Source organism: Sparus aurata, chromosome 10 (assembly GCF_900880675.1).
Source record: "Sparus aurata chromosome 10, fSpaAur1.1, whole genome shotgun sequence".
In the NCBI taxonomy this organism is placed as follows: Eukaryota; Metazoa; Chordata; class Actinopteri; order Spariformes; family Sparidae; genus Sparus; species Sparus aurata.
In genome coordinates this window covers 7,597,672-7,624,125 of record NC_044196.1, presented here as the reverse complement: position 1 = coordinate 7,624,125, position 26,454 = coordinate 7,597,672, and the positions used below count along the sequence as shown (strand labels likewise).

General features: G+C 37.8%; 2 protein-coding genes across 6 annotated transcripts in view; one reads left to right on the top strand and one right to left on the bottom strand.

The window, feature by feature from the left end:
* Positions 1-26,454, top strand: part of LOC115589817 (myelin-oligodendrocyte glycoprotein-like) — a 125,485-nt gene that overhangs the window by 61,668 nt on the left and 37,363 nt on the right. The window lies entirely within an intron of this gene.
* On the bottom strand, positions 24-4,827 carry LOC115589854 (myelin-oligodendrocyte glycoprotein-like). 5 transcript variants are annotated; one of them, XR_003985601.1, is made up of 7 exons: positions 4,617-4,827; positions 3,961-4,098; positions 2,635-2,979; positions 2,210-2,538; positions 1,676-1,693; positions 1,302-1,386; positions 24-791 (listed from the first exon to the last, which is right to left on the bottom strand). XR_003985601.1 is itself a non-coding variant. In XM_030431039.1 (5 exons), the coding sequence occupies exons 1-3, from the start codon at positions 3,971-3,973 to the stop codon at positions 2,273-2,275; spliced, it is 624 nt and encodes a 207-aa protein (XP_030286899.1). In that variant the 5' UTR covers positions 3,974-4,215; the 3' UTR covers positions 24-1,386; positions 1,676-1,693; positions 2,210-2,272. The 5 variants fall into 5 exon arrangements, 2 of the variants coding, with proteins under 2 accessions (XP_030286899.1, XP_030286898.1); XR_003985600.1 differs by having other exon boundaries at positions 24-1,386; positions 4,617-4,823; XR_003985602.1 differs by lacking the exon at positions 1,302-1,386 and having other exon boundaries at positions 24-1,301; positions 4,617-4,823.

Here is a 26,454-nt window from a genome sequence, read left to right as displayed (position 1 = left end):
TTAAATAAGTTGCTTTGTTTTTACAACAGTAACTTGAAAACTGTAATACATTTCGGTGTTGTTTTTTCAGGTAATATTTATATGAAATGGAGCAAAAACACCATTTTCTTAAGTGACACAAAATAACAATAAATAAATGCAGAAATTAAATAGTAAAGACATTCATGTTGGTGTAGGAAATTAAAGTGTAAATTCAGAGGATGCCACCTACAAATAATGAGCCTAAGTACTTCTTATTGTCGCCTCCCATCAATCAAAGTGTCTATGAAGCCAGTAAAGAGTGCAGAGCTGAAAAGACCGAAAGTAACTTAGAATATTTACTCAACTACTGAACATTAATGGTCCAGTGTGCAGGGTGTGGAATGGAGTATAATATTTAGAATGATCTTTTCATCAAGTGTTGTTTGATCTTCATTGAAAAAATGCCAGAGCTGCAAAGTGGTTGTTAGTCGGCTCTGATAAATGACGACACTTCAGCCTGCCACTGTTTGGATCCTTGTTCTGGAGGAAGTTGTCAGATGTTGGACTGCTGTTGGTTGGAGTAGACTGGTCATGGCAACAGAGACCTGTAGAGAGCCTGATATCCAAAATGGCAGGGCTGCTGTGGATACGCCTCATGCTGATGTTCTGTTGTTGGAGGATCTTCTTCTCTTTCTCATGAAGCTCTGTCTTGACCTCAGCCATCTCTGTGGTCAGCTTGTTAGTGGTGCTGTTGTCAGTCCAGGGAGGCTTCACGAACTGTTTCGCTTCATCATCACCGACTGCACTGTGATCAGACGTTTGTTTTTCTCCTGTGTTAAAACAAAAAAAGTCATTAAAAGTTATTTCTCACATGTCTAATGTCTGATGAAGCCGGTTTTTGATCAAAAGTCCATTTTGACAGAGCGTTAGTTGTTAGCATGTTGCTGCCTGAAGTTATTGTTTCTGTTTCAGGCTGTGTTAGCTCAGAGTTTTAGAGATTGTACAACCTCGACAGTCTGAGCATGCACGTTTACTCCAAGACATAACATTGTACTAAACATTACTTTTCATCTGTCGAACACTTATAGAAGGCTGGGATTTGTTTTTATGACAGTGATGTTCAAATAAAAATAATAAATATTTATCACTATATAATGTTGTTTTAAATGTTATCAGTTGCAGCAGTGTTTTAAGACAAACAGGGGAAATAAAGAGAGGAGAAATGTGTGACTTAATGATCTTTCTGTTCTTCAGAAATGCGCCTTTAAAAATGACGAGGGAAATAACAAGGGCACTCACAGTAATGACAGCAATCACAACTATAAAAGTGGAGTAAAAACCTGAAAGAACAGAGAAACAAGTCAGGATTTGGTCTTCAATTTCGGCTTCAAAGGTAACATCCATCCATCTTCGAATATGAATCATCTGTTCAGGAATAAAGCATAAATTTAGAGTCGGTCCCGATGAACCTGTCAAAGCCCTGAAATGCTCCTCTGACATTAGGAGGCAGATTGTTCTCTAAAAAACCTGATCACCACAAGTCTCCAAGTAAAAGAGTATTTTAATTTGACTGGAGGCTAGAAAAATAATGAACTAATAATAATAATTCCTGAACAGAGTCAACAGCTGTCCAGCAGATGGTGCTTTAACACCTGACTACTGAACGATTCACCTGTTGAATGACACACTGATGATATCTGTAGTAAACACTTACCACGGGCTGGTGGTGGCTCTGTGGATGGAAATGAAAAAAGGTGTTAAAATGTGTGAAAACATCATGGCCAGGAAGAGTTTGTGTTGAGGAAAGACTTTAAACTCAGAATTCCAACTTCTTGTTAGAAATGTCTACTTCTTGTTAGAAATGTCTAATTTCTTTTTCTTTTTTTTTTTTACATAAGACCTAATCCACTTCTGTAACTTTATGGTAAATCAGGCCATCTACAGCTTGTTTGTGTCGACCGAAACAGGTATTTAAAGCCAAAACAAGATGTTTTCTGAACCCTAACTGAACCCGAACATATGCAAGAGAAACACTGAAAATGTAACCTGAACTAATGACATTGATAAAAACACAATGTTTGAACATATGTGTGGTTTTATAGAAAACACTTTGACGATATTCATTCTGGTGCTGGAGTTGTGAGACAAGGTGTGTTCAGTTGCCACTCAATCTTACACACTTTATATTTTCACATTTTTATATTTTCTCTTATTTCATTTCAAATTGCTTCAGTTTATCTGTACTCACCAACAACGAGTGTAACGAAGCTTCTGTGCAGTTTGGGAACAGAGCAGGTGTATTTCCTGCATCCTACTCAGTGACGTCGGTCAGTTTTAGAGAAATGTTTCCTCTGGTCATCTCATCTTGGAAGAGAGAAGTTCTACCTTTGAAGTTCTGGTCCTGAGAAACTGGATCATCCCTCCTGTTTCTATAGACGTGGACCAGGGCTGGACCACGTCTCCACTCCACTGATAGTGTTGTTACATCCAGTGGAGGCTCCAGGTGACATGGCAGGATGATGTCATCACTGACCAGTACTTTAACTGGTTGGTCTGAGCCAATCACATCAGACTGTCCTGGGGAAACAAAGATCACAGTTAGACTTCCTGATGAAGCATCAGTAAACAGTTTGTGTTCCCACAGAATGATCCCATTCTATCTTTTTGACGTACCAACAATAAGTTCCACATCAGCATCCTTCTTCATTGCAGGGAGAGAACATTTGTAGGTTCCAGCATCAGACAGTTTCACAGTAAATGTTTTCATGGAGACGTTTCCACACGGCGGTTCATCCAGAAACAGTCTTGTGCGTAAATAATACGATGGATCTTGTTTCTGCCGTCCATCTTGGTGATAATGGACATACTTTGGCTCCAAACCTGCTTTGGACCACACCACTGTTTCATAAGTGGCACTGACTGCAGGTTCAAGGTGACATGGAAGAAGAACATCATCACCAACCAGAGCTACGATTGGTTGATGTGAACCAATCAGCTGTGTTTGAGCTGCAAGTAAAACTGAAGAACAAACAGGAGACAGAAGCACTTTATTATACACAGTGGCGTGCATAGACATTTTGGGGGGCAGGTGCTCAGTGAAAAATAAGGGCACTTCATGCGGCATGTAGAACTGACGGCTGCCTTATTATAGCAGTGTGAGATTTAAAAAATAAGCCTACTGCTTCCCTGCTGTAGCTGCCTAGAATAGAATAATAATAGTTTTAGTAATAGCCTATTTTTTAAGGTTGAATATAGCCTATTAAGGTAAATACAAGATTACTGCAAGTCTTGTAACATAGAAATAACTTGTTGGTACAAAATAATATAATTAGCTAAAATAGCTTAATGCCTAATTTAGTACAGTCAAACCACTTTGTGTAGTTAAAATAAAATGTAGACAGCTTTTAAGATATTTCAGTAAAATTAGAGGAACAGTTCAACTTTAAAATCTGAGCTTTAAAATGCCCTAAACAGTGAACATGACTCTTGACTCTGACTGTAGTGGCAGATTCCTCTTCCAGTGTTTTAAAAGCCACCTGAATGATACGAGCTTGACTGGTGATCTGACGCGTGTCCACTTTCATTCATTAAATAACTCCATTACTCACAGGTCTGCAGTTGATGTCCCATTTATTTTGGCAGATGAGGATTCCATAATTTAACATCAACACAAGAAAAACTTATCCCGTGGTTCACGTTCTTCGTTTCACGGTCAAAAAACATTATGCGTCCGGCTCGTCTCAACCTGAACAAAGCCAAAGGCTGCGCTGCACACCTGCGCTCGCTTACCTGTATAACTAAGACTCCACCCATCGCCTAACATCTTCCAGACAGGTATAGATAAATCTATGAATTAACATAAACGACCCACTTACTTATATTAAAATTAATACATTTAAACAAGATTTATCTTTATGATTAATCATTTAAACTAAAGCCTTAATTTGCTGACTTAAATATAAACTCTTCAAATAAGTTTGAAATGGCTTCTACACTGACCTTTCATCTTCATCTTCCTCTTCCTCCTTGCTGCTGGTGGATGCTTTTATCCAGGAGAGCAGAGAGCTGCTCCCCTGGGCTGCCTGCTGTAGCTCCCTTTCTATTTCCTTTCTTATCCTCTCCTTTCTAGGCATTATGCTGCAATTGGTAAATAAAAAGAGACCAACAATATGAATAAGACTGTTTGGTTATATTTCAACAAGGCACAGGGCTACTTTTTCTGCAGGCAATTGGGAATTGCCTGTTTGTCATTTAGCAGATACATTACTGTAAGTGTTAATTATGCAGCCTAATGTGAACCTACACAATAATTTACTAAATATTCATCTTAAGTAAGTATACTGATAGATTCACATGCTGTAGGATAACAATGACAAACTCTACCGGTGGTCATCATCACGTCATATCTATTATTTATTTTGGGTAGCGTCTAGCTTGTTAAGCAGGTGAGCAGTCGGCTAATTTATGCCCAGCTGTGTGGCACTGAGACAGGCTACTTCACAACAGAGACAAATAAATGCAAGTTATAGCTTGGCAACTGAGGCTTAGGGGGCAAACAACACACTCAACTCCATTCATTTCTCTGTTACCTGGCTGGTGGGCAGGGGACGAGGTGTGTTTGGGCTGCAGATACAACGTGACAGAAATAAACGTACCTCGCTGGCTGCACACACAGAGAGGGAATGAGTCCACTTCAGAAATCTTTTGAGCAGTAAATATCTCTGCAAACTTAAGGTTCAAACTTATTTTCGGAGGCTTGCACACTTCTCCTGCTTCATAACTTTCTTGTTCACTCTTTTCTTCCTGAGTGACGTGTCGCGATCAAATTCGCCCCACTTGCAACTCAGGTTGAAAATAAGTTCCTACTCATTCTTAGACAAATAAAAATAATTATCCATGAAAATAAACAGTATAAAAATAATATATATAACAAATCATTATTATCATTATTTGTGGCAGTTAAACTATGTTTTTTATATGCCTCATTAAAACCCCCATTAGATTATTTCAATTCTTTTTAAGAAATCAAGGTTGAGAACAGCTGCTTTACTGCATGCTCTATGAAAAACAAAAAAAACCCCTAACGAAACAGACCATTATTCAATAAGTTATTTATTAAACATTCAAAAGCAATTACGCTTTTGTACTTTTTTTTTTTAGCACACATCTTTTCATCTTTCATCAGGTTTCCTGCCTAGCTTAGGTGGAGAATTATCTATTTGCCCTAAAACTCCAGGGGAAACAAACATGGCAATTGTCCTTCAGAAATAGGACCACAGTTCGACATGAACAAACATCTTCATGAATTATCTGGCTACCTTTGCCCTAAAAAATCCAGGGGACACAAACATTGCAAATAGGACCCCAGTTCAATATGAACTGAACATAAGAGCACAGTAGCTTTAAAGCAGGCATGTCCAAACTATTCCACAAAGGGCCGGTGTGGCTGCAGGTTTTCTCTTCAACCAAGCAGCAGCACACCAGACCTGAACCATTTAATCAACTGATCTCAGTCTTCAGAAACTTGATTGTTCAAGCTGTGTGCTCTTGACTGGTTGGAACAAAAATCTGCAGCCACACCGTTCACACTAGTTCGGTTTTCCAATAATACAGCCCTAATACTACCTACAGAGGCGGATCAGGGCCGGAGTGAAATTTCACCCCTTGCCGCCTCCGATAGATTCACATTGAGACGGAGGCGGAATTGGTGTACTAAAGCCACCCAAAAGCCAGTGTGAATGGGGCTATTGAAACGATGTTGATTAATTGTAGGCATTTCGACATTGAAAAATCATCATCTATACGGTACATTGATTCAACAACAGTTTTTCAAACGTTGAAATGTTAACTGTGATTAAACATTGCATCAACATAGCTTTTCAACCTCAACCAAAAATAACCAGTCTGACCAAAATCCAAAATTGAATTAATGTCTTTTGCTATCTGGGTATGCATCATATCTTGATGTAATCCATTGTGACCCACATATCATGATGCCTAATATCAAGAAGTCCTCGGGGATCCCCAGTCAAACTCAACAGCAATGACTCCGGCTCGATGTCATCTGCAGCCTTTTATTTAGTGAAGCTGCCACCAGCGATGAAAAGTCAGTCTACGAGTCTCTCGCTTGGTCACCTTCACTTTTCTTTTTATCCGCCAATGTGGTCTTCAGTCTCTTCACCTCTGTTTTGGTTTCTGACAGAGACACATTCACCTGATTACAAGACACTGTACCATCAACTTGATTTAGGAGCTGTTATTTTAACCCTCTGGCTTTGTTCATTTTTACTACCCTCTCAGCTTGTTCGTGGCCAAAAATGGCCACCAACAGATTGAGTCTGTAATTTTGGGAATTTTGTATGTTTTTTGCTGCTTTTACTGCATAAAATGTTTAATTAATATCAGTTCTTGTCATAAGTACAAAAAATGTATTCATTTTTAATTTTTTAACCCCTCAAATGCCAATTTGTTTGCACAATGCGCTTGTTGGAAAACTACCACAAAAATGATCACTGCCTATCTTCTTAGTGCTACCGGTTTATCTTGTATTATCAATAACACAGTCTGAGATATGTAACTGATTAACAACAACATTGATTATTATGCATTGTTATTTTTGTGCAGGGAAGGCAAAGTAGATAAAACTCCCTCTCAGCTTGTTCGTGGCCAAAAGTGTCCACCTCTTGTTTACATTTCCAAAATGCTATAAAACTAATATATATATTTAAAAAATTCCATTTTTTTTTTACCAGTTTTTTAAATTTGCATCAGTCCTTGTCATGAAAACTAAAATTTCATTCAAATTCTGAATTTTAACGCTTTAAATGCCTATAAGATAACATAATGCTGATGAGTTGTAAGGGAGAATAGCATTAAATCAGCATGTTTTTACAAAATAATACATGCTACGTGAATTATTCTTTAACCATGATTGCAGCTTAATGTGTGTCAATAATAAGCAGTATCAATGATTTTTATGCTTCATTAGTTTTTTGTGCAGTGACAGAAAAACATAAAAACTCCCTCTCAGCTTGTTCATGGCCAAAAGTGTCCACCTCATGTTTACATTTCTAAAATGCTATAAAACTAATACATATATAAAAATAATTCCACTTTTTTTCCCCAGTTTTTTAAATTTGCATCAGTCCTGGTCATGAAAACTAAAATTTCATTCAAATTCAGAATTTTAACCCTTTAAATGCCTATAAGATAACATAATTCTGATGATTTATAAGGGAGAATAGCATTAAATCAGCATGTTTTTACAAAATAATACATGCTACCTGAACTATTCTTTAACCATCATTGCAGCTAAATGGTTGTCAATAATAAGCAGTATCAATGATTTTTATGCTTCATTAGTTGTTTGTGCAGTGGCAGAAAAAACATAAAAACTCCCTCTTAGCTTATGCATGGCCAAAAGTGTCCACCTCCTGTTTGCTTACAAAATGCTATATACAAACACTATATACTGAAAATATTTGCCCCTTTTTTAAAATTTGACATCAGTCCTGATCATGAAATCCAAAATTTTAATCAATTCCAGAATTTTAACTGGGTCGTTTTCCCATGTAAATCTCCATGCTCCAGGCATAGGAGGTTGCCACATCACAGGTGAACCAGATTTTAATGCCATACTTTGCGGGCTTGTTGGGGATATATTGTAGATGTCAGTGGTGTGCATGGGGGGGTGGGCAGTGGCCTAACTGTTGAAAAATGCACACTAAAGTGCCCTCTTGGGTGCCTAAAGTGCCCTCTAGGGAGCCAAAATGCGCGCTGAAGCACCATCTTGGGAGCCAAAACGCGCGCTGAAGCGCCATCTTGGGAGCCAAAATGCGCGCTGAAGCGCCCTCTTGGGAGCCAAAAAGTGCGTTAAAGTGCCCTCTTGGTTGGCAAAACACAACAAACTGCCCCCTTGGCTGGTTAAAACATGATAAACTTCCCTCTTGGGTGACAAAATCAGGCACTAAAGTGCCCTCTTCAGAGCCAAAATGTGCGCTAATGTGCCCTCTTCAGTCGCAAGAACGTGCTGTATGTGCCCTTTTTTTGCCTTTCGCCCCTGCCTTTCAAAAGGTCTGTGCACGCCACTGGTCGAAGTCCACAATGACCTATGAATGCAACAAGCTGCTCGTCAACACACACACACACCAACCCCTGGATTAAATAAGAGGGGGAGGCAAGCAACCCACTTTTCCCACAGGATGCGAAATGCAGCGAGTTTATCATTCCTGAAGCGTCCTGGGTGGGAGAGCCTGTCATCAAAGCAGATGTTAGCGCTGATCTGAGTGAAGCTGTAGAGGGGCAGAGTGGCACAAAACGTGGCCCGTCCTGTCTTGGCATCCCACATGCCATGTGTTGCTTCATGTCTTGAGCGGTAGACGCCAGCCAGAATCAGAATCCCAATGTAGACTCTCATCTCCACTTCATCCACATTCTTCCAATCCTCACACCTTCGCCTCCCATGCAGGTTTGTGTTGGTGCACAGCAGCTGAATGATCTCCTCTGTAATAAAATGGTCAAAGGCAGACCTCAGGTTGCTGATATGGGCAACTGCATACAGGGTGGGCCCTGGGGTGAAACCAGTGGATACTGGATTGTGGTGCAGGGTCTCTTCAGCAGTGGGAAACCACATAATTTTCCCATGACGAGACATCCACTCACCCGCCAGCCCCTCTGTCTCTGCCATCAGCTGATCGGCCTCCATCGCTGTGTCTGTACCGTCCTCTTCCCCTGAGGAAGAGGAATCAGGCACTGGCTGGAAGTCGTCATCAGTGGTGTTGCTGTCATCCTCTGAGGAAGGTGTCCCATCATCTTCAGGAGAGGACGTGTCCTCATCTTGGGTAGAAGATTTCTCCTCCTCAACCGCAGAGGATTTCTCTCCATCTTTACTCTCTGAGCCCATCACGTACTCAAGTGCTTCAGTCAGGGCATATGACCTTCTCACCATCTTGCAGATAAAGAAGGATCTGGGAGCTGATAGGCTCACTTATAGCATTAGTACTGACTGGACCTGCATAAACTCCAGGACAGACTTATAAACAGTGTCAGACTTTGTTTTTGTTTCCCCAGAAGCCAGAGGTCAAGATGACCTGTGATCCTTTTTTTTTGGAGAGCAGCTATTTGAGAATGTAAAGCTATTGTGTAGTCGTGTGTGGCATTTTTTTATGAAAAGATCAAAGTTACAGGTGTTTTCAACCTGTGCATCACAGCCAGGTTTGCCTTGGAAACTCAAAGCTCAATAACCTGTACCAAGAGAAATTCACTGAAACTTGTATGGTATGATACACTGTAATTTATGTCACTTTATCTTACTAATACTAATTTTTTTTTCATGCACAAACACACATCATTACCTGACATCCTTAGGATCACACCTATATCAAAATTGTGTCATTCATTTGCTCCATTGGAGTGCAGGAAGCCATCATACGCCCCTAGTGGAAACTAAGAATATTAACTGAAATTGCTCCCTTGCCCAAAAATGGACAAATGACACAATCTGGTAAAAAACATTAAAAACTAAAATTTTCAACTATTGAGTTTAGAATGAAAGCCATTTTACCTAAATTATACGATTTTATACTGTAAATCACAAGGAATTAAAAAATGTGGTTTTCATGGGTTTCAATTGGCCAAAAGTGTCCACGATAGAGCCATTGTAGATACACAGTATGATATTGACATATTTAAAGAGCAGGTTTTGAAAATTGAAAGATCAGCCAAAAATCCAGACCCTTGGGAAATATCATTCCATATGCATTAACACAGCTAAAATGATCAACAAAAAGGAAGTGAGGTGGACACAAATGGCCAGCATAGAGTCCAGAGGGTTAAGGCAAAATAGCTACGTAATGTTTTAATGACGCAGATTGCGATCTTTGTTTCCCCAGGACAGTCTGATGTGATTGCCTTACATGAACCAGTTAATGTTACAATCGGTGATGATGCCATTCTGCCATGCCACCTGGAGCCTGAATTTGATTTGAAGACCCAAACGGTGGAGTGGAGACGTGATCAAACTATTGTGCACGTCTATCGAAATAGAGATGATGATCCAGTTCCTCAGGACGAGAGCTTCAGAGGTAGAACGTCTCTCTTCCCAGATGAGATGACCAGAGGAAACATTTCACTGAAGCTGACCAACGTTACGGAACAGGATGCAGGAGAATACATGTGCTTTGTTCCCAATCTGAAAGGTCAGGTCAAGAAAGGCTACTTTAATCTCATCGTTGGTGAGTACAGCTAAAATTATACTTTCAAATGTTAATGTTTTTGTCACATGCTAGAAGTATATAAGTTCTTGAACAGTGTACACAATTACAGTTTAACACAATATTTCAGCAAAGCCAGGGGAGAAAGGAAACAAAGAAAATCAGAATGATAATCCTCGTAAGTAAATATGTTGACTTATAAAGCTTAAATTAGCTCAACATCTACTCCAACTTTGGGTCAGAATTGATCACATATTTTGATATTTTATTCCATGTTTATCCACAGAACTACGATCAGCGAGTGATGGTAAGTTAAGAAAGTCCTGTGTTAACTGTACATGCTGCTAAATGTATCCAGCACTGAAAATACTAAACTTAGATACCATGTTGTTCCTAATAAACATTGTAAAAAAGTTAACAGAAATATCAAAAACTATCCATAAATTCAATAAAGCTGACACATGTAGGCTACTGGGGTTTTTCCACACTACTTTTGGCTGTGCTGATATGTCTCCATAACCAGTTTAACTGTGTTGAGTTAAGTATGTCCTCTGCAAAGATGCATATCTTACATCGTAGCCTGACCTCCCTAGAAACGACTGCAAGAAATGAGATTGGTCTGCTTGGTAGGATCACCTTTTCCAGTATCCCTTTCAAGGCTTAGCGGTGGTGCAAATATCAGCGATTGTGACCTGTAGTTTCCCCAGTCAACACCACCCTCTTCAGCTGATGCAGTCTATTCTGACCAGCCGACTGCTGCCCTTCTTGGGTAAAATCATTCCTCTGGTGCAGCTTTTCAGTACCGGAGTGTCTCCAGGCAAGAAAGCAGACAGGCTGGTTGTCTGAAGTACTGGCTGACACGTGTCGAGCAGCAAATGCAAATTTAACGCATCCGTAGTTTGCAGAAACCTACAATGCTAACACTTTAGTGTGATGACAGGGCTGAATATCTGATCATATTTTCTCAGCTGATTGTTCTGATATTTCAGGTTGATGTTCTTAATGATAATACTGTTGTGTTATGAAAGAGCTTTTAACAGATTTAATGGGACAGGCTGCCACTCCAAATCTTCATTATGACCACAAACAGTAGAAGTGGGTGTAGAAATTATATGGATGGATGTTATCCAGGAGCCCACAGTGAAGAACTAATGTTGAAATCTTTCCTCTCTTTTTCCAGGTGCTATAATTGGCCTTGCAGCTTTCATTGCTATGGCTTTTATCATTGGATTTGCTATATTCTGGTGCCTGTGTGGCAGTGCCGGTTCTAGACAAACTTTACTGGGGAGGTCATGGTTGGGCCAGTGTTTAATCAGAGGGGCATATTAAAAAACGGAAACAAATGATATTTAAACATGAAATACTTTCATTTTGCTTTACATTAGAATCATACAAAAGTTTATTTTGTACATAAAGAGTGCATCGACTGAAACAATGAGGTACGGCCATCAAACATTAGAAATTCAATTCAGTAGAAAAATGCTGCAAAAGGACCCCCTGACCCCCTCATACCAGTCTGGCTTAAAGCTCCGTCTCCTGTCCCCCATCAAAGTGGTTGGGAATATGTTCAACTTGGGCTGCACTGCTACATCGTTCTTGGACTTGCTGATATCTGTGGAGAGAATCACAATGAGCATAGGGCACAACTATAAACAACATCAGGGATCAGGAAGTGAGATGTCTCACTCCTTCTGTTATCAGCTCAGGGGGAAAAAAAACTAAAAACAATGCGTTTAATTTACTGTTGTATGCATGTATTTTAAAATGTAGGCCAAGTATTTGTTTATTTTTTAAACATAAGAATCACATATCAATGACACAAAAAATAAATGATGGCAGAAAGTATCATTGTATGGACACACTGTACTATGAATTGTAATGACACTGCTTTGCAAATGGCCTGAACAAGAACACCTGTTCTACATCACAAACCTGATGGTGCAGTACTTGATCCATATGGATCCACTTGTTGTCCCTCTGGCTGTCCCTCTGGCTGTCCTTGTATGTTTTCTTCCTCCTCACCCTCTGGAGTGTCCCTCTCTGTGTCTTCACTTTCATCACCTGCCTTCTTTCCAACCTCCACCAGCTCCTCTGGCTCTCTCTATACTGAGAGCACTTAACTGTCCTGATGAACTAATAAGATATTTGATTTCTAATTAGAGAATTATTCAGTATAATAGTGTCTCAGTTTATTGCACATGTTGGGTAATAATGGCGTGATTTAGGCATTTTATGTGCATGGTTTGTAATGAGGATATATATCAGGGTTGTCAACATTAACACAATAATAACTGATTAACAGAAATTCCTGTTAATGCTGTGAATGTTTTTGACACGTGACAACTCTACATGTGACAAACTGTCAACAGCGATGGGTAAGTCTGTTATTGCTTGTTGGACTTGAGTTAATCATGTTACACTCTCAGCATATTTTCTTGAGCATGCAGTACCTCTGAGGTTACTCTGGAGAATATTCTGAATGGTATTTGTTGTTTTAGATTGTTGCAATAATGATAAACATATATTTGCATAAAGCATATTTGTCCTCTCCCATGTTGTTAAGAGTATTAAAATCTTTAAAAATATCCCTTTAATTCATTTAGAACAGATTAATTTGCAAATAATCATCATAATCTTACATATATGAAATATATACATGTATATATACACAAATATATACATGTATATATACAAATATATATATATACACACAACAACAATAATAGTACAATTACTACTTCTTCTTTTACAACTACAACTAATAATAGCGAGTGAACTGCTCCTTTATTAACTCCATCATGTCTCAGTCAGCTGTTTTGGATGAATCTGATGATGAAGGAATAAACAATGCCTCGTCACCTTCTTTTACAGGGACAAAGTGAAACTCTGGTCAATCTCTTCCTCTTTTCTGTTCCTCATCCAGCAGCAGACTGTCATGACAAAGAATCCAGAGGAATTGACTGTATGACATTAGTTGTCTTATATTGTCTGTTCCCAGTGTTACCAACAGCCAATGCATTTGTAATGACCTTATATGTAATTTCTTACTTTGTCTGTCAAAATGTAGACTTGTTATCTCACAATTGTGACTATTCATGACGTTATAATGATTTTTTATGTCAAATAATAATATTTGTGTCTGCACAATTTAGATTTTTTAATCTAAAAAAATGACCTTTTATCTCAATATTGACTTTATCTCATTATTTGAACTAGTGATGTCATAGTTATGATCATTCATCTCACAATTTTGTCTTTTTATCTAAAAAGTTTTTATTACATAATTTTGAGCCACAAAGTAAATATTTTTTCATCAAGTTCAGTTTTCTTTAACTGAAACCCCCTAAGAGTTCAGATTAGAATTCAAGATTTTGCTCATCAGCGTAGAAAACAAATCATGTTATAAAAGCTTATTATTGTTGGCACTTATTAATTTCTTGCGTCACCGAGCTCCACCGAGAAACAGAAGTAAAGTTTCCAGACTGTAGCGTGTTTTTGACAACGCCCTGAACCCTGATCAGCTGTAGAGACAGACACAGATCTGTTCCTGAGACACGAGGATGAAGTTAAATGTTGTGGTGCTGCTGTCCTATCTGTCTGTCCGCCTAACAGGTAGGTTCTGTCAGAACCGTGCAGGTAAACCCTATTCAGTCTTACAGAAAACTTCTGTGTGGTCAGTTCAAAATGTGTCGATCAACCAATCAGTTAAAAAGGTGAGCTTGACAATTTGTTAATTCCTAAATGTGTCTGTTGAAACTCTGGTGGATATATACATTTAATCAATTGCTGCTCAGCTGATATGAAACTGGTTCTTTACGACTCGCTGGATTTTCACTCAAGTGGGAAGAAAGGACAGATAAGAGGAAATGATCATGTGGAAAAAAATTTTCCGACGATAATGTCTCGAAGAAACTGACACTTTTCACAAGGAATGACACATCTGAATGTTTTGTACTCAATCCCGAATTTACGAGAAGACACCAGTGAGTTCAAATCTGCTGGAGTCTTTTCACAAAGTGACTGAACGACAGTCGCCGCGACTGCTGCTCACTTGTTCTTTGGGTCAGGGACTGTGTGCTTTGTGCTATAGTTAGCCACTACAAGGGTGGGTTGCTCCCTTAGCAGCTCTTTTACTAAGCTCAGGGGCTGTGTGCTTTGTGCTACTGAGTTAGATAGCTGCTTAGCGACATGCTCAAAGGCTGTGAGTTGTGACTTTAGCACGTCATTGTCATCACAAACTGTATTCAACTACCTCAAGTCTCACTCACCAAGGGTTGCACTCACAGGTAAGAAAACACCATATATTATCTGATGAACATAAACAGTGAACATGGCTATAATTAGTAATCAACGCAGTTGAGCTAGCATGTTAGCAATGAGAAATTTTGGCTGCACTTTCTCTCTAATTTTTGTGCAGCTAGCTACCTCATAGCTTTAGCATCTCCAACAGCAATATATTCTTCTAATCTAATAGAAGAGTTCCAGTTAGAGGTGCTGGAGGTTAATATACTGACGTGCTCGACATTCATGTTTTTGTATTAAGTGCCAGGATAATTTACATCTTATTTTCCAAAGTTGAACAATTTGTGTATGATGATTCACATGTTTTGATTTTTTCTTTAATTTTTTTCCCCCCACAGACTAATCAGATCCCAAACAGAATGAAGGCAGGTAAAACATAGTTGTCTTTACTACACTGTATTATGTTCATGCAGGTATCCTCCAAATCTCGCTCTTTTACTTTGTTGTAAAGGGGAAATGCACTATGATGAGGTAAAATGATGAAAAGATTTATGTTGTGTCTCATTAAAGAAACCCACCATATAATTTGCCAAAAGAGCCAGGTTGAAGCTACAGTAGGCGAGGACGTCACTTTGGACTGCCACCTCCATCCTCAACGAGATGTGACAATAGAACAATTTGAATGGAAGTTTAACAAGAAAGAACGTGCCCTCGTCTACAGAAGTAAAGATTTTTCTGAAACTGATCAGGCAAACAAATTCAAAAACAGAGCGTCTCTTGGGAGCGATGGTAGTCTAACAAGGCTGATGAGGGAACGTACAGCTGCTCGGTTGGAAAAAGGCGAAGATCCTGCGAGATTCGACTCACTATTGGTAAGTAGTGCAGTGTATCTCATACACTACTTGATCACACAACTACTGTTAAAATGTTTTCAGACCAATCTCATCTTCTGTATATTTATCATATATATATATATATATATATATATATATATATATATGTATATGTATATATATATATGTATATGTATGTATGTATGTATATATGTATGTATGTATGTATATATATATATATATATATATATATGTATATATATATATATATATATATATATATATATATATGTGTATGTATGTATATATATATATATATATATATATATATATATATATATATATATATATATATATGTGTGTATGTATGTATATATATGTATATGATGCAGTGTACTTCTGCCTTTTTTCCTCTGACAGAGCCGCCAAAGAAATCTGGTAAGTAGTTAAGTTTGTTCAACAGTTTGTAACAGTTTTGTCTTTATCATTGTTACAGGTTTAAGTATTCATTTAACGTCTGCATAACCAGGAAGTCAATTCTTACAACCCAGATTAACCTATTTGCATGTTGGATGGTTCAATCACTGTGTCATTTATAAATCTTTTCATGGACTCCTTGAAGGGCATTATCCTGCTTATACAACAGTCACTTACCAAAAAACCCAAAAACAACCATTAATATATATTTCCCATTATTTTTATGTGTTTTGCTTTCAAAATAAAACGTTTTCCCCGAGCACTAACTGCCTGGCAACACCTGAGACTAAAAGGAACAATAAAATAAAATCCCATAAGTTTATTATGTAAAGTAAATAGGACGGACCTTAGATATGACTTCACAATTCATCCACTATAATCAACGCACTGATTGACAAGCTGTGTCACAGGTGATACCATCAGTCAGCTTGAGTTCATGCTTCTGAAACATTTTCAGAATGATGATGAAATATTCCTGGGTAACTTTGTCACCTTTTGTCAACAGTTGAGAAAGAAGAAGTGGTTCAATTCCCCAGCATGACACCCAAATGTAAGTAAATGCTTTATCATTTCAAAATGTTCTAAAACTGCTCATGTAGAGCATTTTTTATAAGGATACTGGAGTCAAGCCTGAATGAGAGAAACATACAGTGTTACAACTAAGGTACAGTATGTGTTAGATGTACAGTTGGCAAGCTTCCAGCTTTATTTCAGCTACCTTTATTTCAAAAGTCCTCTCTTTCCTCCTCCTACTGATAGCACGGCTTTGAATGTGTATTCATGTTTTAATAAACGAAAAGTAGTTGGATCAAACTCCTAATATTTCTATAACAGCAGTGGATGGAAACGTGCATGAATGTCTCCTTTACTGGTTATTCGATCAAAATGTGAAATACATTTGAATAGAAACCTGGCAATAGTTTTATCTCTGCCTTTATACTTTGTACTCAGAAAACTTTGTTTTTCTGTCATTCTGTCCCTCATTTTTCCTGTAGTGACAGATCGACCAAAGAACAACAGTAAGTACTTGAGTTTTGTTCAGCTGGAACAGTTTTGCCTTTATCAGTGTGTTCTGAGATAACAGGTGAAGTCATTATTTGTAGGGATTCTCCAACCGAAAGACCACCGTCCCTAAGTCAGGTACGACAGAAAATGTGACGAAAGAGAGCTTCTGCTCAGAGTGGCATAAAGGGCTAAAAAGTGAACTGCAGTTTAATGAGACAACACAACAAGTTAGGACTATATACATTTTCTGAAACACATGAGTGCAGTTTGGGGGTAAAGGTACACTACTCAAAATGAGTTAGGGACAGTGTAGTGCTTCATTTAATTGTTTATCTGTGACATATCTATATTTTGTGTTATGTGAATGTTCTTTTTTAATCAATTGATAAATAGCAGCTATGATGGCTTGAAAATTGTTTCTATTTATTCTTTTTACTTTATGGATGGGGATATGTTGTGGTTTCTTTCTGGTGACAAATTTATTTATGTATGCCCTAAATGTAAATGTAAACCCTCAATCTTCTGTCAAACTGGCTTCCAGTCTCGTGGATTAAATGAATAGATGTGAAGAACAAATCTTGACAAATTTCCTCTATACTTTCAGCGGTCATCATAGCTGGTCTTGCTGGTGGTATCCTTTCTCTGCTTGCTGTCTGTGTCATTGCTACCATTATATACTGTTATTGTCAAAATACCAGTAAGTTTTACGTTTCTTCTCTGTTCACTTATATTGTTATAAATGTATGCTTTTTTTTCACAATTTTGCACACTTTTATTGAATTATTAACTAATACTTGTTCATCTGTTATCATAACAATTGCTTTTTCAGGGAATTTTTTTCTCAAACACAGAGCAAAAAACAGATCAGGGTGAGTAAAAATTTTCAGTCATAACATGTGTTATTTACTCACACTGTTTATCAGTTGTTTATGTGTAATGATAACACAATATAACACAAATTTTTTTTCCACAGACACTACACCAGAGCCAAGTGATCCTGGTGAGTAAAACAAGTGATGCCTTTACTGGATCCTTTAACGAATATGCTATTATAACTCCCGTGTCATTTGTCTGAACAGTGACACGGTTTATTCATAATAATAAACAAATTCAGCTGTATACTGAGCAGCCGTTTCAACTTGAACGTGAATTGAATAAGATAAGATACATTTCCAAGTCAATAAAGTGTCCGTTTGATGTAATTAAAGTAAAACGTCAAAGCACTAGTCGAGGAATCAAGATGAGGAACTGTGTTGTGTTGAGGCTTATAACCTGTTGATATGAAGTGCTTTGCAAATAGTATGTTGTGACACCACCTAAGTGTGAGACACTTTGTCTTGTAGCCCCTGAGGAGCAGCTGCTGACCAGTGAGGGAGAACCGGTGCCAAGCGGCAGTCATGCGCCTCCAACACCAGAGCGGACAGGTGGGATTGATCAGCCAGCATTAATATTATATAGTGTACGGTCTGGACTTTGATGGTTAAAACACTCCAGATTGAGGTCTTTGAGAAAGTAGTTTTACTCATCTAGCCTTGATGAGGCTAATAACAGAAATTAGCCATTTTGAAAGATTAATAATCTGTTTGTACTGTTTAGGTACAGAAGAAAGGAAAAGAGGCATAAGGACAACGAGCAAGCCTGAGACTTTGAGACTGAAGAACATGGGAAACACCAGTGACAGTAGTAATTGAGCCCAACTATTGTTTGTTTGATGGCGACCAAATTTTAAGAGGTTTTATTCCATTCAAATATTTTCTCATCAGAGGCCTCCTCTAAAACAGCACACTTGATGGACTTTATAAGGGCCTGCCTTCTGTAATCAGCAGTGTCTACTGGAGTTGTAGGTTTTCTACACTGTAAAATCAATTTGTTTTAAAAACCTGTAAAGCAATCAAAAAATCTGTGTTTCAGTAGTGCATCAAACGCCTACAAAAACTGCCATCTTAATCCGAACTGTCCACCAGATCCATTTCAATTACACAGCAACCAAAATACAGTATTCCATGATTGAACGGTGAAAAAATGGCAAAAATAAGAGTGATCACTGAGGCTTTTTTTCATGCTATTATCTCGAAAAAGAGACGATAGGTGCTTTGGTCCACCCTAGATACTGTAACAGCCAATGGGTAATTGTGTAGACAAGTAAATAGATAACTATAATGATTTTTTGCTATTGTTACTCTCAAGCATAAGTAACACGTGGACCCATTACCCAGAGGTCAATTATCAATATATTTTTGAATTATTATTTAAGTGTTTGTAATATTTTCAGTATGATGATGATGAGTTTTTCTTTAACGCTGTGATATCATTAACATTAACATTAATTCGGTGGAGAATACATTATGTGTCTCATTGAATTACAACATAAATCTTTAAATTATGTAATATAAACAACATATTCAAAATGTATTACAGCAAGTTTGCATCACTTGTTTTCTTTAGACTATGAAACTAAGTCCTCTCCAGGGAAATTAACTCTCAACAATGCATGCTTGCATGCAGATGATACGGAAACCGTGAGTCACAGTCACTGTTTCAACTCGCTCTGCCAGAGATTGTATGAAGAATAACTGATGATGTCTGAAGCTTCAAACGTGATAATGTTGAGAGTTTGTCGGCTAAACGATGCTGTTGGCACATCAGTGGATCTGAAAGGAGGCAGAATAATTTAGAAATGTCACGCTGGATATTAGAAATACATAGTCATATGTAACATTATTCTTCATATCAGGTAATAATTTAATAAAAATAAGGGTAAACATTTAAATGAAAAACTTGAGCTCACAGTGACAATGTTTCACGTCAACAAAAACATTATATATCTTATCTTGTTAGAACATAGTGAGGTCCATTTTACTGTAATGTATTGTGCTACAGCATCTATATTAATGCAGCATTTCTAAACAAATCCTACTGTTGGGACTCACAGATAAAGTCATTCACTGTGGATTTCAAAATGGACTCTGAACTGAACTCAGTTTCCCAGAATTCCCCAGTCTTCACACCTAGGTACAAATTCAGCATTAGGTTACTATTGGTCAGGGCGACAGACCATTACTAGCTGTTATGGTAATTTTGGTCGTAGTTATTATGTTAATTATTAATCAGAACTACGAACAGTTTAGTACCTTTTCCTGAGACTGATTTGGTGAACTGGCCAGCTTTTCCCTTCTTCAAGGTGCCTTGAAATTATTTATCATAATTGATAGTTATCCCCGATAATCCTGAATTATTATTGATCATTATTATTAAATTTAACCTAAAACTCCCAATTAATGGTGCACAACACACTACATATGGTGCCCCGTGTGAGGAAGTGTATATTACACTACATAATCAATTAATAAACAACACAAAGGTTTCTTGAACTGTACACATTCAGCCTCAGTCTTTAATGGCTGCTTTACGCCACCAGATGTCGCTTCATCTGCCCATCACTTATGACCATATCTAAAAATATGTTATCATTTTCTATCAAAGACAGACAAAGTAGTTGGTAATCTGAGAAGAAAGCAATGTTTATAGGTAAACAATGTAATTGCTGTTTTTCATTATTCTTTAATTACACTGTGCAATCAACGTTTACTTCATAGTGACAGCTCACCTCTAAACCGAGCCACATACTACATAAGGAATATGTTATACCACCATCAAACTATCAGTAACAGCAAAATGTACTTAATGTAAAAAGTAGTTCATAGTGCAGTAAATTGATATTGTATGTTTGTGGATTAATATTCCTGCTGCATTAATGTGTATGTGTCATTTTACTGCTGTAGATGGTTAATGTCACACTCCTTTACACCCAGCTGAGTAGTTTAACGTACAGCGGTGCATCTTCTTCATCTCATGTCTTCATCTTCATCAATGTTCTTGTTTTTCTCAAGAGGTCACTGTCTTTTCTGATTGTACATCATGTTTTATATGTTGTCTTTTCTTTTTGTATGACTGCAGCAAATGACAGTAATCTCAGTGTGACTTTCTGGTGAAAAATGTATAAAAATAAAAATGTTTTTCACTACACAGGAATAGATATAATAGTATAAATAACAGGTGAAAATTATTTGTACTGACACAAAGTTCTGCTATATTAAAACCTGCTGTGAAAGGTGATTGTAGTCAGTAACAAACTATATTCACTCAAGTACTGTACTTACAGTACTTGTACAGTTTTGAGGTTGTTGAATATTTTTATTTTCTGCTAGTTTTTACTTCCACTCCGTATTTTGGAGGCAAATGTTTATACTCCACTATATTTATTTTAACTTTAGTTACGTTGTGGATTACACTCTGCATCTGTGGGACATCAATAAGCTTACTTATTAACAATCAAATGAGAAAACACACGGACTCTGATCATCAGAAAGAAAAAACCGGCAATAATCAGTCAATTAACAATCATCTGTTAAATGACTTTTGATACTCGGACATTTAATTGCTTTTATTACTTATACTTGAGTCTTATCTGTTTGTGTCGCTTTTCACTTGACTGTTTGATGTGGGCCTGTACTGGTTGTTTTCTTTCTCCCTCTGCCTGTTCTCTCTCTGGCTCTCTCCCTTTGTTGCTCCCTGCTGCCTTCTCTTCCTTTGTCTGTGTGTTTATCTTCCAGGAAGACACAGTTGTACAGGTGTTATTCTGGATGACAGAATTCAAGTAGGATTAAGTGGAAGTCTCACTCTCTGGAGCCACTGCCCAGCTCACATTAGAAGGTGATGTTTTTCCCTTTGTCTGCTTCTTGCCTTTTTCCACCATCTGTCTTTCAGAGCTGGGGTTTTGTTTTGTTAGTTTGTTTGTAGTGTAGTTTGGAGATCACGGTAATCCAGTTTAGAGGAGATAATTGGTTGTGACAGCCCAATGTGTGACTGGTTCAGGGATTTCCCCTTTTGTTTATTTCAGCTGGGATCTCCAACCTTTTTTGGTAAATACTTTGTTTGTGCTTCTTTGATTTCAAAATAAACTTTGGTTCCACTTTTCATCTAATGTCTGAGCATCCTTTTGAATAGTTACACCCTCTCTGCAAGTTTGGTTAACATTACCAAAATATCATTCTAACTAATATCTTTACTTCTACTCAGTCATGACTTTTGGGTACTTTTTACAACAGTGGCTGAAGTGAAAGTTATTTTCTGTTTTGTTGCTGTCAGCTCGGTTGTTGAGACTCAAACCTTGAATTAGTCATATATTTAATGAACATTTTTGATCGATTATGATTATTGCATTTCCAACATATTTTGAAGTAGCTATTAATTTGTTCCTTGCACTGATTTATTTCATTTTCATGTCGTTGGGAGAGATGCAGTTGTGTGGCAAGATTATATGCAGAACTCAAACACTGACACACCACACATCAGGGTGTATTGTATTTCTTCATCTAGGATGTGAGCGCAAATAAACAATACAATGAAAGGAGGATGTTCAATAAGCTCAACCTAGTCTAAGAGTTGGTGGAGAGTTTCACCTGGAAGACATATCCCAACATGTTCTGCTACCAAACTCAGTCATTTTTACACACTGCACTGATGCTGAACTCCTCCCCTGTAAGGTAAACCTGTACACCCACTTTGAATAATTCGGTTGAAGCATCATGATCTGTGGAGGATGATGGAGTCAATGTTTCTGGCTTTGCTGTTCACCTGTATGAACCTTATAGGTAGGTTTTTATTACTCACACAGACAGTTGTTGTTCATTCTGAAGGTAAACTGCTACACTTCTGTAGCTGAAGACTTCACTCTGAGCATTTATATTGACCTGTGATCATGTGATGAAAATGGCAGAGCTGAGATTTAAACTAATGTTGCTCTAAAGCTAAAATGAGCCTGTTTTCTTGTCTGTGAGAGAAGAAATTTGAATCAGAAATCTGATTTCTTTTTATTCATGTGTGTTGTAATCCTCAACACTGGTGTTTCACAAATGTACGTTTTTTTTGCATGTGAAGATGTTCACTCTGCATCAACTATCAGTCAAGTTCAGGTTCAGTGTATGAATCAATATAACAACTGATCTGCAGTTTCATGATGTCCAATCAAACATGTATAGAATATTAAGAAGGTATTGTATCTTTGTAATTCCCATGGTGAGATACAGGAATCTTTTCCAATACCAAGTTGTTGCTGTGTTTACAGTCATCACAGTGATAACGTATGGTGATGATTACTTGTAAATTATGGCTCCTTATGAATGTATATTTGTATGAATTGCTGTATAATGGTCAATTAGGGGCCAGAGTGTTGAATACATTTTGCAGATTTGCCTTATTGATTTACAATTATTTTGAGACATCATGCATTTTCTGATGTGAATTATGCTGATCATGTGTTGGAATATACTGTGTTGAGGTTATTATGATAGTTATGATGATCAGATGTCTGATAGTGTGATGTGATCTGTAGGTGTGGTATGCCCTTTGATTTATGACAGGTGAACAGGTGCTCACTGGAGCAGAAGGGCAAACAATTTTCAACCGCACAACAGAAAAACCTTCGTCTGAGGCCAAATTCATTTGTGATCATTCTGTTGTCGTCCTTCAGTAAAGGCCAAATGTGACATTGAGAACAAGAGTGTGCGTTGATTTACTGACTGCTCCTAACAATAACATTTTATTCATGGTCCGGTCAGAGAATGTTACATGTTGACTGAGAAAAAAATTAGAAAGAGAAACTCAGAACTGTTTAAACTACACAGACAGTAAGCTGCTGTTTGTTTGATGAGCTTGAGTCGGAGTCTTGACATGAAGATACCAAAGTAAACTTCCTCAAAACTGAGACATCCAACCTGCACCACCCTCTCATCAGACACCTCCATCACACCTGCTCTGACTCCTCGTCTTCTGCTCAGCCAGAGGAGATAACAGCTGACAAAATGCTGCATACCTTTTGAAATATGAATATTTTAGATTACTCTCCCCAGCCTGTTGTCACACTTATTTCTGATGCACATGAGTGCTGGCGCCTGTTTCCTGCTTTTTAAATTAGTACCTGTGCTGCTGTTCAACCCACCTCTGCCCACTGAGTGTTTGTGAGCAGGAAACTATGATTTCTGATTGTCAGAATGACAAACTGAATTCATTGTATTTAATGACATGTATAATAATGTGCTCTTGTCTACTGTTTGTTCTTCAGTTTTACTTGCAGCTGAAACACAGCTGATTGGTTCACATCAACCAATCGTAGCCCTGGTTGGTGATGACGTCCTTCTTCCATGTCACCTGGAGCCTCCACTGGATGTAACAAAACTATCAGTGGAGTGGAGACGTGGTCCAGCCCTGGTCCACGTCTATAGAAGTAGGGGGGATGATCCAGTTTCTCAGGACCAGAACTTCAAAGGTAGAACTTCTCTCTTCCAAGATGAGATGACCAGAGGAAACATTTCTCTAAAACTGACCGACGTCACTGAGCAGGATGCAGGAAATTTCACCTGCTCTGTTCCCAAACTGCAGAGAAGCTCCGTTACACTTGTTGTTGGTGAGTACAGATCAACTGAAGCAATTTGAAATGAAATAAGAGAAAATATTAGATTATATTTTCAATGTTTCTGTTGTTACAACTCTGCATATGTTTGGGTTCAGTTAGGGTTCAGAAAACAAAAATACCTGTTTTGGTCACCACAAACAAGCAGCAGATGGCCTGACTTACCATAAACTTACAGAAGAGGATTAGGCCTTATGTAAAAAAAAAAAAAAAAAAGGAATTGAGACACACAAAAAGTTGGAATTCTGAGTTTAAAGTCTCTCTGTTTCTTTCTGGCACCAAATCCTGCACAATGGACCTTTTAAACAAATGTTTTCTGTAGCCTCAACAGACACTCTTCTTGTTAGCCCTGATGTTATCTCACACATTTTAACATTTCATTTTATTTTCATCCACAGAGCCTCCACCAGCCCGTGGTAAGTGTTTCCTGTACACAGATATCATCAGTGTGTCATTAAACAGGTGAATTGTTCAGAAGTCAGGTGTTGAAGCACCATCTGCTGGACGGCTGTTGACCCTGTTCAGGAATCAGTTCACTATTAAACATGCACTATTAAATGCCAGTCAAATCAAAATACTCTTATCACGTGAGAACAGTCTGCCTTCTAAAGTCAGAGCAGCGTTTCAGGTCTCTGACAGGTTCAGTGGGACCGACTCTAAGTTTATACTTTATTCCAGAACAGATTATCCATATTTGAAAAATGGATGAATGTTATCTTTGAAGACCAAAGTGAAGAACAAATCCTGACTTGTTTCTCTGTTCTTTCAGGTTTTCTTTCCACTTTTATAGTTATCATTGCTGCCATTGCTGTCATTGTACTTGTTGTTACTGGCACATGTCTGAAGAACAAAAAGATCGGTAAGTCACACATTTCTCCTCTTTTTATTTCCCCTGTCTGTCTTAAAACACTGCTGCATCTGATAACATTTAAAGCAATATTATATAGAGATACATATATACATTTCTTATTTGGACACCACTGTCATGAAAACAAATCCCAGCTTTCCTTAACAATCTATCAGATGTAACGTTACATTAAGTACAGTGTACAGTGCTCAGACTGTCGATGTTGTATAAAACTCTAATACTCTCTGAAACAGAGTCAATAACTTCAGGCAGCAACATGCTAACAGCTAACACTCTGTCTAAATGGACTTTTGGCTCCATCAGACATTACTGTGAGAAATAACAGCACTTTGGTTGTTTTTACACAGTGGAAAGAAAAAAATGTTCGGAAGACCAAGCAGTCCTCTAAAAATGTCTTGTGAGTGATGATGAAGAGAAACAGTTCCTGAGTGTCAAGTCAAAGCTTCATGAGAAAGAGGAGATCCTGCAACAACAGAACATCAACATGTTTCCACAGCAGCCCTGCCATATACACTGTCAGTGGTCTCACTATGGCACCATGACCAGTCCACTGCAGCCTCAACCAACAGCAGTCCAACATCTGGCAACTTCCTCTAGAGCAAGGATCCAAACGATGCCAGGCTTAGGCGTCGACATTTCACACCCTGCACACTGGACCTGGAAAGTTCAGTAGTTATATATAGACAATTTGATGAGCAGCGACGATAAGAAGTATTGAAAAAGCTCATTATTTCTGGATGGCATTCTCTGAATTTATGCTTTAATTTCCTAGATCAACATGAATGTCTTTACTGTTCAGTTTCTATATTTTTTGTTTTAATTTTGTGCCACTTAAGAAAATAGTGTTTTTGCTCCATTTCATACACATACAATCCAAACAACACTGAAATGTATTAAAGTTTCCAAGTTAATGTTGGAAAAACAAAGCAACTTATTTAAACCAGCAGACCCAGTCTCATCAGTGATACTGAGTGACCAAACTGTTTAATTATGTTAGAACTCACACGGATGACAAACTGAGTTTTTTTGGTTTATATGTAAGAGTCAGTCAGAGACGGTTTTTAATCAGGAAACTGAAGAGGTTTAGAGTCAGTGTTGACCTCTTTAGAATATGTTCAACAAAACCACACAAGTTTCCGATCACACTGCAAAACACGAGCTGATTGAATGAAACTAAACCTGTGAAAGTGAACATTCCTGCTTGCTTACCTGTTCGCAGTATTCTAACATTTTTCTTCTTTTTTTTTTACTGATTTTTGTGTTAATTGAAATAGTTTCAGTTAAAATCTTACCTACTGTATTTTAAATAGTGAGAACTGTTGTTCTGTTTGTGATTTTGAAAGTGACAGAATGTTCTGTGTTTGTTTACACTTCTGAGAAATAATC